This window comes from Typha angustifolia, chromosome 13, assembly GCF_048772165.1.
Source record: "Typha angustifolia cultivar Huaian chromosome 13, ASM4877216v1, whole genome shotgun sequence".
Lineage (NCBI taxonomy): Eukaryota > Viridiplantae > Streptophyta > Magnoliopsida > Poales > Typhaceae > Typha > Typha angustifolia.
Genome location: NC_133251.1, coordinates 3,137,998 through 3,154,375, shown reverse-complemented (window position 1 = coordinate 3,154,375; position 16,378 = coordinate 3,137,998). Strand labels below are relative to the sequence as shown.

The window sequence follows — 16,378 nt, the reverse complement described above, 5'->3', positions numbered from 1 at the left end:
ATTGGGTCAACGAGTAGGGCGATTTATGTAGTCTTATAATTCCAAGGAAGCCGCCTCCGTCTCTCTCCCATTCGGTCGCTCCATCTCCACCTCTCCTTCAAAGCGAGAGGCGACGAGAGCGAGCTCTCACGAATCATAGAGAGAGAAATCCCGAAGGGTATGGCCTTGCATCGATTCCTTAGTTCTTCTCCTTCTACTTTGCACTTGTTTATATTTAGATCTACATCCATCGATCTATACTGGAGCATTTTTTTTAATATTTTCTTTTTCGGTTTTATGATTTCTCCTCGTTTTTCGGAGTCCGAGCGGTTCGATGGGCTGAACTTAAGCGATCGATTCGTAGAAAGATCTGACTTTTTTAGTTTCTCCTTTAGGATTCTTCATTTTGTAGTGTCTGAGATCTCTGATTCAGTGAGGTAGAGATGAAGCGTCATTACTAGATTTGCTTTATCGTTGTGTTGTGATCCTTTGTAGATCTCAAGGCAGTGTCGTTAGCTGATTCGGTACAAATGTTGGATCTTATCATGCTTTTAGTTTTAAAGGGGTTTTGTCAACAAAAAAAAAAGAAAAAGGGAGTGGGTTTGTTCGAATTTTTCGTCGCGTATTAAGAATCTTGGCCCTTTTGAGCGACTTCATAGATCTCGTGCATTGTGACACTCTTTCGGGTTCAACTCCTTCTGTTCTTTTTTATAGATTTAACTTCTTAGTAGTAGAATCTCCATACATCTTGCTGATGGCCTATTTTAAAGGTAGTTTGTCTCGTCTGCAGATGACGAACTGCAGTTATTTGGTGTGGGTGATTTGTTGTAATTTGTAAACGAGACCAAATAGATAACAGCATATAATCACTGTTAAATGGGCTATCAGCATTATTGATCATTTGTTTACTAGATAATTTATCTTTCCTATTCGATCACCTCTTTTCTAATTTTCTAGATTCATTTGAGTAGATATCAAAATATAATTATATTTTATTTAAAAGGTTCTTGTTTCACTTTTTTTATTTCCTGTTTCTATACATAAATTTCTGTATTCTCTGCCTATCTGTGAATAAGGAGACGAATTCCTTGGAAGAACCCTTGTCACCTCTGTTTGACTCAAAAGGACCAATCTAAGTATTAAAGTAAAGAATGCTGTGGTTTGCATCTGACTGTCCTGAAATGGTAGTTTCTGAATGTAAAATCTCCACAAATGTGGACTGAAAGTGGAGGGCTTGTTAAATGCATTAGTGATATCCTATTTCGTGGAGGCCAGAGAGTAAGTCAGCACACAGTATTGAAGAGTGTTCAGCTGATTTATCTGGAGTACTTGGTGTCTTTGAATTGACTCTACTATATGGCCCCGTTTGCTTTGAGTTTAAAGGAAAATCTAGAGTAACTATTTTAGATTCTTACTCTTAAAATTGTACCTCTAATGTATAGTAGGGTATTATAATATTTGCTTGTAACATAGAACAGTGATATAATAATTACTTTTGTTGGGACATAAAATTGAGGTAAAAGTATAAATAAGAGTTAATTGACTCAAATACTATTGATCTAATATATAATTTTAAATTGAAGCGGTATCATTTCTCATAGGTACGCAACACATATTTAAATAATAAGAGAGTATATATGTGGGAAAATTGAGGAGGAAATTTTGGTTTGTGGAATGAGGTAGGTAGATAGTATTAAAGAGGAGAGAGGAATAAAATAACTTTTGTCAAATCACGGGTACAACTATAATTGTGCTTATGTGTCAAATAATATGAATAGTGTTTCTAATCGAGAGTAGGGACTATTTGATGTTTGCTACTTCTAATCTAAAGTAGTATTCCCTAATCTAGAATAGGAATAAAGATAATTTTGAATGACAAGGGAGCTGTATGAGTGTACTAGAGAGCTAGCAAATATTATTATTGAACATATTAAGAATCAATATTCATCTGTTTCACTGATGATTTGAATTAGATCTATCTTGGTTTATTTAACTAGTTACTGATAGGATGGGTAAGATATGGATAGATCTCTTCCTGACAGATGATTTAATCATTTAACCTGCCTATCTTTCATAATGTTAGAACAATTGGCAAACGAAACTCTTTTTTCTGACTGATGATTTAACCTGCCTCTTATGATTAGCAACATGTTCTATGCCTCAGAAAAGCAGCAAATCATGCATTGTCTCCTGTATGTCAAGACCTTGGAATTCCATATAATTGCTTATTCTTTACTCGAACCATGACTGCTACATTTCTTCTATCTTCTCTAAAGATTATGTTGTTCTGCAGATAAAAAACTTGAATTTTGAAGATGTTAAGACATTACGCATACCTAATTGTGCTTGGTTGGGTGTAGGTTATTTTACTAGGACAACATGGCCGACCAGGTTAACCATCCAACTGTTATTCAGAAGGTCTCTGGTCAATTCCACCTCAGCTCCAGCTTTTCTCACGGTCTGCGGGGACGCAACAGCGGCCTTTACATGCCCTCTGCATATGACAAAAGATTCATGATAAGAAACCACATGAATGAGGCTCTGCAGAATCCATTGATGACGGTTACCGGCAGTACCATTAATCTTCCTGTCGCGACAACTGTCTCACCAGTTTTCGCCTATGCTCCGGCTGAGAAAGGTTTTGCAAGCTTTGCTATAGATTTTCTTATGGGTGGAGTCTCTGCTGCGGTCTCTAAAACTGCTGCTGCTCCTATTGAACGTGTCAAGCTACTGATTCAGAACCAGGATGAAATGATCAAGACTGGTCGTCTTTCTCAACCATACAAGGGAATCTCAGACTGCTTTGCTCGAACAATCAAAGATGAAGGTTTTGGATCATTATGGAGAGGAAACACAGCCAATGTTATTCGTTATTTTCCAACACAGGTACTATTTACTAAATTTTAGTATTTTCTTTTATCTGTTATTGGTACATGTAGTATTAATCTCCGACTGAGGTTGATGTACACTAATATTGATAGTACTTGTCCTTTTTCCAATGCTGAGTGTGGATAATCTATGTTGTTTTTCTGTGCTTTAAAGGTTTAAAGATATGCCAGTCATGACATATAGATTATAGGCCTTTATCTGCATTCTCTGTTAAAGTTTCTTGTCCCCTCCCAGATTGAGGACATTGGTAGGTATACGGGATAAGCTGTCAACTGTCTTAAGATATTACCTTCATCCGTGCTTCATATGAGCAATGAAACCACAATCTGATTCTTTGGTTAGTTCATATGTTTATATGCTATGCATGTTAGATATATAAGCCACATCGACCTATACTTGAATGAGTTGGAAAATTCTGCTACTATGATCCATGCTTTAGATTCTGTAGCTGATCTTATGATGCTGTCATTCAGTTTCCTATTGTGTAGTTAGGATTAGTTTGTAACTGTTCCCCTTTGACTCTATATTTGAGGACAATTTGGTTGCTTGAAGTAGTAGTTTCCCGATGAAGTTGTCATTGCTCTCTATTGTTCAGCAGTTAAAAGTCTATTCTAGATGTGCTAGTAGTTGTAGCGTGACTGATTGCTATTTGCAGTATAAACTGCCTTAAAAGTAAGAGAGAGCAATCTGTTCAAAGTAAATTTCCCAACTTGTGGAATTTTCATATCTTTGTGATTGGATTTTTGTTGACTTGTGCAATTTTGTAGGCTTTGAACTTTGCATTCAAGGATTACTTTAAGAGGATGTTTAACTTCAAGAAAGACAAAGATGGATATTGGAAATGGTTTGCTGGAAACCTTGCTTCAGGCGGTGCTGCCGGTGCTTCTTCACTATTGTTTGTGTACTCTCTTGACTATGCTAGGACTCGTTTGGCCAATGATGCAAAAGCAGCAAAAAAAGGAGGGGAGAGGCAGTTCAATGGTCTTGTTGATGTATACCGGAAAACTCTGCAATCAGATGGTGTTGCTGGACTTTACCGTGGATTTAACATTTCTTGTGTTGGAATTATAGTCTACCGTGGTCTGTACTTTGGAATGTACGATTCCCTGAAACCAGTTGTCCTTACTGGAAATCTTCAGGTATGCTGTTACTTAACTTATGTAGACAGTCTTTCATATTCTATATAGTTTGAATGATGTGGCTCGGGAAGCATTTATTATTTGGGAAATGTTGGAAACAATGGGTTAGCTTCCTTTATTTCTAATGAGTTGCTCATAGAGCACTACAATAATGAGTTATACATGTTAGCCTATGTGATATAAAATATTTGATGTTAATGCTCAAATATTGTGCTTGTGTTGTCTGCTGGATGTTTGCAGGATAGTTTCTTTGCAAGCTTTGCACTGGGTTGGCTAATCACCAATGGTGCTGGACTTGCATCCTATCCTATTGACACCGTCCGCAGAAGAATGATGATGACCTCGGGAGAAGCCGTCAAGTACAAGAGCTCCTTCGATGCTTTCTCTCAGATTCTGAAGAATGAGGGTGCAAAGTCCCTGTTTAAGGGCGCAGGCGCAAACATTCTCCGTGCAGTGGCTGGTGCCGGTGTGCTTGCTGGTTACGACAAGCTGCAGCTGCTCGTCTTGGGGAAGAAGTTTGGCTCTGGCGGGGCCTAAAATGGGTCTATAATAGATCATCAGATGGCGATGAAAACTAAATCTGAAATTAAGTTATCAAGTGAAACTTTACAGTTTTAATAATTCATGTAGAGGGAGATTCTCCCTACATTCTTTTTTCCTATGGAGCATCGATCTCCAAAACTTTGTTATTGGAGTAACACCTCCTTTGAGTCTTAGAACAACTATTTTGCAACTCATTATGCAGTATTTTCCAATGAAGTAGAGAGTTCAAATCAGCACATTAAATTTGGTGTTATATATCTTGTGTGTTATTGACCAATCATTATATGTCCACAACGTTGTTTTTATATAATAGTCAGATCTTAAAGAAGTATTGAAGTTGTAGCATCCATGGGCATACTTGAACCTGGAGAATAGTAAGTGTCACAGCCAATGTTGTAAGGATAATCGCATCTTAATTTGGTCGTCTTCAAGACTTCAATATGATGCTGCCAATCTCATCTAGTCGTGACTGGAGAATACAATCCTAACGGTGAGTCTTTTTTTATTTCTATGTTTCAGAGATGGTGAGCTAAGCCCAGTTACGTCTAGTTTGTTATGATCCTTACAATTAACCTTTATTAAATATAACTCATTTCAACATCCTTGTGTTAATCCAGTAATTGCCATCTGAAGTTACATGTAATACCAACTGGTTGAACTAAAAAGCGAACGACTTATATATATATATATATATATTTGTCTATGACTTAGCAGCCTGCTTAGCTGACATTCAAATTTTCACATAAATCTTTTTTTTTTATTATGAAAGTCTGTAGACAATTTCCATATTCACTTATATTTGGAAGTCCTGAGATTTTGTTGAGCTTGATCCGGCGTGACAAAACTAATCTAAATTTATATTTAAATTTTGAAATGAACTAGACACATGGAAAAATAATAGAGAAGATACTTTGTACTGTTCAAACACTCTAAAATACCAACATTTGGATTCTTCTTTTAAGACAGCAGACTAAATGTAAGAGATTTTCTTAGGAAAATAAGGTCACAGTGAGGCATATCAAAACTGAGCAAACCAAATGCTCAATCTCAGGCTCTCAGCCCATCATCCATGAAACCAGACCTAAAACAAGAGTTTCGGCTCAATTTTGTTTCACACCAGGCCTTCTGTTATGTTGTTGCAATTTCTGAAATCCTAACAATCAGTGTGATCAGCTTGAGAGTAGAGTTTCCCATCCAATGTAAGTCAAACAGGTTCGTGATACATACTGACCATGAATCCTACGTAGAGTATATGTACTCCCAAATGCATAAAATGTTACATAAAATCCTTATCTTCACTGTAGATTAGAATGAACAAAATGAACATACCATGAAGCAAAAAAAGAAAAAAAAAATGATACAAAAACGGATTACAAGAAATACAAAGCAACCGGATTAGTAGCTCGGCCACCTAACACCCAGAGCACTGGAAGTTGTATTCCAAACATAAGTCCATGCTCACATTAGAAGAGATACACAGAGCATTGCCAGTAGAATGGAGATTGAGGCACGGGATTGTAGTCCACCTGAAGGCTCCGAATTAGGCTCCGAATTGGGCGGTGTTGCTGTCTTCGTCATAACGGAAGGAATAGGCGGCTCTAGCACATCCGAGACATTCAGGACAGGCATTGGAGGTTGGGCCGGTGGCAACGCCTGTTTATTAATGAGCTGTATAAGACCACCAGGTTGAACAGGATCCATGTAGTTTGGTAAGTTGTTTCCCATATTGAAGCAAGAATTTCCTGCACAAATGGTCAATAACTGATGTCAGGGACAAAGAAAATAAAGCGAAACTGTTTATTAATGGGATTATAAAAGGTATAAAAGTACAGTTAATAAGACATTCACATGCACTAATTTGATCAAAGAGTTGAATAACCAGCTTTAATAGCACTTCGATCTTTATGAACCAGATTCAATAGGATGAATTCAAGAGGAAGTTGCCTGTAAACAATTATCCTGTATTTACACTGCTCTTTACCATCTTGACTTTTCCACATGGGATAGTAGAGGTGAATAGTAATAACTAAGAACTGCAACAAGAAAAAGAAAAAGAAAAAGACATAAAGATGACATACTTTTGTATCTACTAGCTGTCGAAGGGAAATCAGTAATGATCCCGTCCACTGCAGCTCCCTGATAATATGTATTGATCTGAACAGTTGCATCTGAGAAAAAGTCCCATGGTTGAGAGGTGAACTCGTTTAATAGAAGATACACATATACTGAGAGGCCAGCAGTCTGCAAGTGCTTAACAAGATTGGTTTGCTTAGTAATATATTCACTGTTTTGAGGATATACAGAATCGGTGGTGATGGCCACAGCATTAGCAAACTTTTTAATATCTAAAATTGAGGAAGTAACGGCATCACTGATGCGTTCTTCAAGCATGTAAACAAGCTTGTACTTGGTCTGCTGCTTAAATTTGACCAAGGCAGAGCTGTCGGTGGACATAATCATAACTTCCAGGGCTGTCTGATTGTCATAACCAGCATCTTTTAAAGTAGCTGCGACAGTATCAATCAGGTCGATTCCTAGTTTCTCTGCCATAAATGAAGCATACTGTGGCATAGTACACAACTTGTCAGTTAATAATCGTACAGCCTTGCAATGGAAGATATATAAGACAATTTATAATCAATAGTGTGTCCTTTATGTATCTGAAATTTTTAATTTTTCATTTACTTGACACAATCCATAAATGATGGCTGATGCCATTGGTATTTATACTGTGTGCACATGTATACATGATGCTAGAATAAACCGAGGTATTTTGGTTGTTCAGCTCACTCATTAAATGCATTTCTTAGTGGATCTCTGTGGAGATGAAAGTTACCTTGATTACAGAGTAACCAGCCGGTGCATTCTCAGAAAGATTATTTCATTAAAATGAGCAAGAATGTCTAATATGTCCACAAAATTGGTCAGTTCCTACTGCAATAATTATCAAGCTAATTGGATGACAAATTTGAAACATCAGAATTCAAGGAAAGGAGTAACTGAAAGTATGTCATCAGAGACCCGGAAAAGCTGCATTTAGATGGTTAGTTCAGATGCATTTGACTTTAATGGACAGTACAAAAATTCATTCAATTAAGATTTCTTGCTGCAAGTCTCACCTCTACGCTGATCAAGACTCCAAGTAAATCTTTGCCTTTTGCCAGTGCCAAAAAGTCAGACAACTTCATAAAATTTCCTTGATTTTTGTATCTCGGGTTTCTTGTCAAACCATATTTCTGCTCCGGGCTTGAGATTGAAGCTGCAAGAGAAACAGAGGATAAATGGACTTTGCACAACGCATGAAGAAAAAACAATCCAGGTAAAAAGGGGGCTGCATTAGTTTATTTTTATCTATGAACTGTACAACAAGATACAATTACAAAAACACCAATCCACAGGCTAAGAAGCACTCCAAAGTGAGAGCCAATACAAGTCTGCAAATTTGAGTTGTCTTCTAGCCAACCACATATTGTTGGGAGAAGGCCTGATAATGAAGAAGATAATGATGATTGCTATTACGAGAACGATTCTTATGATAATAATCCATGATTCTAGGTGGTTTCAAATGGATAAAGTGAGCATCTAAAAGTTTGCTTGTAACCTGGTGCTGTCTCCAAAGGGATTCTGCAAGAAACAAGTTATTGGCTTTATGTTGCTTCAATTAGAATATATATAAAAACTACCGTTTTCTAATAGCTTAAGATTTTAGAGCAGTTTGGTATTAAAGTCAAAAGTCATGGGTTTAAATTCTATCATGCCCATATTTGTCTAAAAATATAAAATTTCACCTATTTAAATTAAATTCACTTCTAGAGTATGTTAAAATGTCTCAGTCCAGAAGTGGGAGAAGTGTTAGAACATAAAATATAAAAATTACCATACTCTAACAACTTAAATTTTTAGAGCAGTTGGTGAGTAAACAACTTCCTATCGATGAATCCTACTCTGGACAAACCCCACAATAGTCAGTTATCCTACTTTCATAGGGTTACAAATGTGCAATACAAAGTTGGTTGTAATAACCTTGAGAATATTCTACTAATCATATTAATTTTGAGTTGTAAGAAAAGTTTCATTCTGAGGTCATATTTTGTGGTTTCCTGCTAGTGCCTTTCGACATCTTTGGGTGTGAAATTTCAATGGAGTTCATATTAGTAACCTCCATAATTTTCAGCACTCCAACAAAGCTCTGTTCAGAGGATTATGTTAACTACTGTAGATTAGGAAGCTATAACAATCCTTCTATCTAATATTTTAATTGCAAATTCCTTCCCAAGTTTCTTATGATTGTAGCTTGTTGCATTTGCTTATTGGTTATTCAAGGACAAAAAGTCTATCTGAACCAAACATGATATCAGGTATGCAAAATTTTATCACTGAATCACAGGTAGTAATGTGCAAAGCACTCTTGAGGAATATAATAAATTAACCTATAGTAGATTATAGTGGAGACCCATCAATTTCTTGGAAATATTATTACTCAAAGATCAACATAAAAGCGAAGATTAAATGAATGTCAATGCAGCTGTAAATTTGAACCTTTTTGTAGTTAAAACTCAAAAGACAATGTATGGAATGATGAAAACTTCATCCCTATATATACTTTCTGAAATCATCCCACAGAATACCATACTTGTATTCAATTTAGAGTAATGTGCATAAGCCCATAAAAAAACTTACGTTTCAAAGTTTTGATCTCGTCCCATGTTAAATTGAAGGTGAAAATTCCACCTGTACTCTGAATCTCTGGGATAATAGAAATTCTAGAACTGAAGGGTGATTTTATAACATTAGTACCACTTATTAGGTCAATGGAACTCATGCATATGAGTACTTGATCCTTAGTTACTTGAATAAGACAGTCAATAACATCGGCACCATCATCAACTGCTTTTTGATAAGCCAGATCAGTACAGTCTGGGTAGTCTCCGCTAGCACCATTATGTGAGAAAATTATAGGCTTTCCTGCAGTCCAATGTCATCCAAGAAAATTAGAGATATGGTCAATCATAATTCATACCAAACATCCAGGCAATAGACAACGACTTTGATAAGGATTTGACAAAAGTGCACATACCATGATCATTGGTGCTTTTGTTTAGATTAGAGAAGCAACCTGCAAATAAGGAGAGATACGTCAATACAATATGTGACAAGATGTGATTTATACCAGATCACAATCTAAGAATGTAAACCGCAACTCCTCAGCAGGCATGAATCTAATGGCATTTACAAGCCCTAGAAAGAAAAAGGATGTATATTTAATGAACAAAAACTAAGAAAGTTTTATATTAAGACATAGCTGCAATTTGTAATATTTAGCTTAAAATGAATTACGATACCTATAATTTTTATTGGATAGATTAAGGTAAAGATAGGACTTTTGCATTTGTAACCCTAAAAGATGTCCATATTAAATAATTAATTGACTCAAAGACTTAAATTGTTAAGTAACAATCTAACGGACTAACAATGTATGGCATACTTTTAACTAATAATGGCCGTGTCAAAGGCATGTGTCATGCCGTGCCACTATCGGCATGGCACGGGATGTGCCGACCGGTACACCCTTTTGTGCCACTAACACGTCTTTAACATATTGTTAATACAAAATTTAGGATATTTAGAGATATTTTTAGATTTTTGACACGCCAATCTTTGATTTTTGATTTGAATATACGTATTAAAACGTACATTAGAGTTTTTTATTTTTATGTTATTTTTGTAAATGACCTATATTATATTAAAGATATAGTAATAATCAAATAGAAATATTATTCAACATATAATATGATTGAATATATACATTAAAACTAATATTAATGATTGAATACTCCATAATATGTTTGAACATATAATATGATTGAACACATAATATTAATTAATAATAATTTAATAATTAAAATTAATATCTAGCTGACGTAAAATGATAGGGAGAATTAAAAACTTCATTTGTCAGCATAAGAATAACACAAGAATGTTGTGGTAAATACTGTCAACAATCTTAAAAACTTATCCACTGATAATATTGTTCGTTATAATGTCTCACATAGTCTTCATATAAATATAAATTTTATAACTTTTTTATAATGCGATATGAATATTGAACATGCAAGGAAATGATCGACATTGGAACAGACACACCATAAACATATGTAAATTATGGATGTGAAGCATAATAACAGTGTTGTGGCTCAAGTAAGTACTCATATTATCCTATGAGCACATCCCATGACACCTAAAGTTGATTAATGATGATTGATAAAAATAGATAAATATTTAAAAAACACATAACATATCATATTTGTTAAGAAAATGACTAAAGTTGGTTAATTAAAATAGGAAGAAGTTATAAAAAAATGAGCTCCACATGACATATCATGTTCATCACATGATAAAAAAATCTAATAGAATATTTTAGGTTTACCACTATAATGGATCCATTTCGGATCAATACAATCCACTTCAAACCTCAAGTGACCCGTGCCATGTGTCGTGCGACTATCGGCACAGCATGTGCCGACTAACACGACCATCGTTACTTTTAACACGCTTTCTCATGTGAGGCCCATACATTGCACATGCACAGATAAAAGAAAATAGAATGTGCGACTCACCGCACCACATAAAAATAGATAATAAAAAAACTAGGAATTAAGTAAGGCTAAATGAGGTTTGTATTCTAAACTTCTAGAAAACTAAGTTCTAGTAGCATGTTAATTCACTAACTACTCTAAAAGCTTAATATATTAGGTAATGGATCAACAACATACATATACCTTTAACAATCTATGTGCATATATACCCTTAAAATCCTTTTAAAAGTATACTTCTAAATTAAATGGCATAATTTCTATAGCATGTAACCATTCTTTTTAAGGGGTATCTGCCCATGTAGGCATTTCTGAGAATGCATATACAACACTATATATAATAGAATACTAAATCAGTCTCTACGCTTTGCATCTTTTTAAGAATGGTGCCTACAGCTTGATCTTTATAATGTGATCTATGTGGTTTGCAACTTCTATAACTTATTGTTACAAACTTACAAACACTCTCGAGGAAGGTGATTATAAATCCGAGGTGCTAATCTGGACAGAACTTAACACAGAATTTTCGAAGGCAATAGAGATCGATCTAACCGTTGGAATGATCTGAGATTTAGATATGTTGTTCATCTGGCAGTTAGGAATCCAACGCAACTAGAATCTTGCCGATCGGGCAAGTAGATCATAAGATATGAAGGAAATAATGATTAAATGTCAGATGATGGCTATGGTGGATGGATTAGTGTCTCAAACAATATGAGGTGAGAAAAATGAGCTTTTAGGTATGACTGGTCGCTAGAGCAAGAAGGGAGAAGCAACGGAGGATTATAGTCGAGATAGAAGCTCGGGTTGGATACCGTGGGGGAGAAAGGAGGAGAGAGAAGTCTAAATGTAAAACAAAGTTCAATCTTCAATAATCTAAAAGTGGATAGTTTTCCACATATTTGGAGGTTAGTCAATCGTCCAAAAATTCTAAACAAATTCTAATACGAAACAACTTAACTGACGGGCGTTCAAACACCTCTCAACCATGTTTGAATGGCCAAAAACAGGGCTCTGGATATGCGAACGCAAATCAGACGTTCGAACATGCCCGCCAGAAGTTATCCTTTTTCTTTAAAACAAAGACAAAAAATGATACAATTCGAAGCGGTTTGGTAATGTCCAATTTGTATCTTAATCAAGAACCGCAACACTTATCCTTTTATTTCATTTTTGGAATAAGATCTCTATGTCTTAATGTTTCACTTGATTACTCCATATAGCTAGAAGTACAAGATACATATCAACTCATTCCTCTGAAAATCAAAGTGCCTATAGAAACAATATAGAAATTGGAATGCATATACTTGAACAGACAAGAACTTAGGTCCCAAGAGGCCAAGACATTGGGATTGATGTCCTGTGCTAAGTGCAATAGTTGATGATAAACAATAGTGCAATTAAAATTATTTCAATATATTGCCCCTTTACTATTGTAAAAGCATGTAGTTAGGAGTAAAACATTGTGTACAGTGTTCTTATCTATAAATGCCTATGCATCACTAGACTCAAAGATCATAGGGCAAGTAAAAAAGTAACTTTCATATCTCCTGTTCCTTTATGATCATAGATGCATTTAATTAGACTAAAATCTTGTGGAGACAATGTCGCTAAAGATTTGATATTCAAACCATTTTGCCAAATATATCTCAACTGGCTTGGTTGAAAGTTGGCAATAGTGAGAAAGCTTTTCATTATTCACACAAGCATTCAACAAAACTCTGGAGTTACAATTAATGCAAGAATGCAACACATGTAGCTCACACTCAACACATGTAGCTAACACATATCATGTAGCACATGATATGACTAATCTGCTCTTAAATCTTAACAAAATATTGGAAGTGGCGGAATTAATGTGATACATGCTAATGAAAGTGGATCTGCCATGTATATCATTCTCCTGTTAAAACAATACTTTGTACTTTTTCTGGAGAAGAATATTCAGCATCGATAGGAAATTTCATGAGACTATTATAATAGTTTCTTTCCATGAACCATGTATAACTGCGAAAGAAACAATTTGCTACTGTCTATGAATGATAATGTTCCGTACTGTGAATGATAATGTTCCGTAATGTGATCCTACTATAGTTGTATTTATTATTCTGGGGGAAATACTAAGATTTATCTTCACAATAGACTTCTATGAAGGTGATCATTCAGCATTATAATGCAAAGATAAACTCACCAACGGCCTCTGATGGAGTTATAGGAAAGTCCGTCACTAAACCATCAACAGAGAAGTGACCATTATCAATGAAAGAAAGACACTCTGCTAATGGATCATAACTGTAATTGTAGCTGAAGAGATTATCATTTGCCAAGTCTGCAGCATAAATTTCCAGCCCTGCTTTATGGGCATCATTGACTATTGACGTGTAAGGTTGTAAGTAATTATCAGACGTCACAGGCCAAATATACGTTTTTGGAACAAGTATTCCAGAAGCAAAGGACTTAATAAATGTAAGGTTCTTCAACAATGAGCCATATGTTTGATTTGTAGAGGGCTCAACAATCGTCTCATCAAGAAAGCGGAAAATTAGCTTCGTCTTGCTGCTAACTCTGGCAGCTATACTGGTGAGGAAACCTACTTCGGGTGACGATATATAGTTCACAATAACACGCTTTGACACAGAAATAATGTAGTTTCTCATGCTCAAATTATGCTGTCTGTAGAAAATATCATGCTGCATAAGAAGAAAACTCACAAAGTTAATAGGACAATAACTGAGCACTGATTGTCATCACATGGTTTCAACAAGGGTTAATGTAACTTTACCTGTACGTTCAACCAAAGAGCAGGTCCCTTCAGTTGATATACATCATCAACAGCAAGTATAACAAAATAGCTGTAATCGAATTTATCGGTGCGAGAATAAATTGATTGTTTTACTGCACAAGTAGTAAAGATAATCAATGTGATATGCCTGTACTATAATTTCATATAGAATCATTTCCAAAATAAATTTATTTAGATTTTCAGAATCTCAGCTTGAAAATCACAAGCAGCAAATTTACAAGAATAGTAAACATAAGTTAGTTCCCATAACTCTATCTTTTAGTTCCACATGATATCTGTACTTGCATTGATCACAGCAAGAGTGAGCTTTGCCAGTTATACATGTCGAGTTTAAAGTGCATGCATTAGACGGGAAAAAGGCAAGCTTCCAAACATTGGAAATAAAAGCTCAATACAACTATTGCTTTGAATTCGTTGATAAATTTAATTGGAAATACAAGATTTGGTCAGCATATGATACTCCCATGCCCAAGTAAACAAAAATAGATGCACTTTTTCTGGTGGAACGAAGATTCCCAAGTATTTCGTAATGTCATGCCAACCCACTTATCTTTTAGTTTGTACATATTTCACTATATGTAGAGTATAATCAGCTGCATAAATTTAAATCTGCAAAACTTTCCGTGGTCAATTACAAAAAAAAATTCAGTGTATGGAACTTTGCCATTTACCAATAGTAACACTATCGATATCTTCAGTATTTCTTTGCTTATAAATTTGTAGCATGACTATGTTCACACACACACACACACACACACACACAAATACCTGGTGTGTGTGTGTGTGTGTTCATACATATATAAAAGTAATTTTCTAATCTAATGTGATTAAAGTGGTAATACGAGTAAAATAACATGAATTGTTACTTACAAGAAACTGGTGATAGCTCAGTAGTATTATAGTCCACAGAAAACCACCCTGTTGTTGGAACGCCATTAACATTGTAATCCTTGCTACCTTGAGGATAAAACTGATTAATATTTGTGCAATTATCTAATCTTAAGTCTGGTAGACAGATCCCAACACCATCCTTTGTCAATCGCACATCGCACCATAAAACTGTATCAGGTGAACTAGCAATAAGCGCAAATTTGTATGAAACGTCACTTGAATCCGGAAATATTCCTGAAAAGCCGCCCTTAGCTATTACTAATGGAGCATTACCTGCATTACAAGAACCATTGTAAGCGTCCAAGAGAGACAGAATAGAAAGAAAACCAAAAGCACCATGATAAAGGAACTCGAAATCAAATGCTTTCATATCTATATGAATATTACAGATGCCAAGGAAACGAGTGCAAAATAAATCTTTATTGTCTAATCTTCGAAGACAAGAAGCCTAAGTAATAGTTTATGAGCAAATAGGCAAAAAGGGAGTTAGAATCTGAGATACAACCAATTCTCCCTAAGCAGCATTCAAATCCGGTCAACCTCCTGAGGTTCTCTACACGAAGAAAAAGGAAACGACCAAGAAATTCACAAAAAAGAAAACAGGAGCTGAAACTATTATCTCTTCTTGTACATTTGTTGAATATCTCGGGTACAGTGGATGCTAAAAAACATCTGGATCCAATCCTTCAGTCCAAAATCTTCATGTTTCTCTCACTCCATCTCAGCTTGCAATTAACCCGCAAAAAACCGCCATCACTTTCCTCAAGCAATTGCTCAAAGAAATCCTTCTAAACTACAGAGGCGCCCAACTAACATCATCCCAATCACCAAAAATCCAGAACAAAATCCTATTGACGTTTCCCATAGACGATATTCTCCAGAACAAACGAATTTATACTTTTGTAGCAAATAGTCACATAAAAATCGCGTCTTTTTCAATTTCCCACCCACCTAGGTTCAGTCCCACCAAAGAAACAAAGCAAACAACCATAAATTCCCAAAATAAATATAAAAAAAAGGAGAGGGAAAAGTAGGCAAAGGACATAGAAAGGGAGGGAGAGAGAGAGAGAGAGAGACCACTCAGGGTTTTCCAAGAAGAGGTGTTGCTGCTCTGGGCGGTGACCAGACTCAGCCGCAGCTGCTGCAGCAGAAGGAATGCAACAAGGAAGGAGGAGAACTCCCAGCTCCTCCACATTGCAGCCGGCCGCAATCCGAAGCCCCAACTATCCACTAGATCACAATACTCCTCAGAACAAGAACACCAGATAGCAAGAGAGAGAAAGAGATGGAAGCAAATCAACTGGCTTCTCTGGCAAAGATGTACCAAGTTGCAAAGAAGTGGATGAGAGAGAAAGAGAGAGAGATGGGGTTATTCCAGGCGAGTGTGTGTTTTTCTACTTATACCTCAGCATTCCAGCCTTGTCGACCGATCTGATTCAATTTTTATTTATCTATTTATCTTACTATAGTTATTCTATTTCCTTATTATTCTGTTTGATTTTATAAAATAAAAAGAGCGTAGACGAAGACTCGGGGAGGGT

The 16,378-nt window shown here is 35.7% G+C and overlaps 2 protein-coding genes across 2 annotated transcripts; one reads left to right on the top strand and one right to left on the bottom strand.

Moving 5' to 3' along the window:
- On the top strand, positions 1-4,803 carry LOC140773619 (ADP,ATP carrier protein 1, mitochondrial-like). The gene is made up of 4 exons (XM_073116271.1): positions 1-157; positions 2,340-2,865; positions 3,636-4,007; positions 4,248-4,803. Exons 2-4 carry the CDS (start codon positions 2,359-2,361, stop codon positions 4,542-4,544), a joined length of 1,176 nt encoding a protein of 391 aa, XP_072972372.1. The 5' UTR covers positions 1-157; positions 2,340-2,358; the 3' UTR covers positions 4,545-4,803.
- Positions 4,804-5,750: 947 nt separating this feature from the next.
- LOC140772804 (glycerophosphodiester phosphodiesterase GDPDL4-like) lies at positions 5,751-16,248 on the bottom strand. The gene is made up of 9 exons (XM_073114998.1): positions 15,915-16,248; positions 14,817-15,110; positions 13,926-14,038; positions 13,335-13,833; positions 9,628-9,666; positions 9,231-9,515; positions 7,670-7,809; positions 6,629-7,112; positions 5,751-6,292 (listed from the first exon to the last, which is right to left on the bottom strand). Exons 1-9 carry the CDS (start codon positions 16,030-16,032, stop codon positions 6,009-6,011), a joined length of 2,256 nt encoding a protein of 751 aa, XP_072971099.1. The 5' UTR covers positions 16,033-16,248; the 3' UTR covers positions 5,751-6,008.
- Between the last annotated feature and the right edge of the window lie 130 nt (positions 16,249-16,378).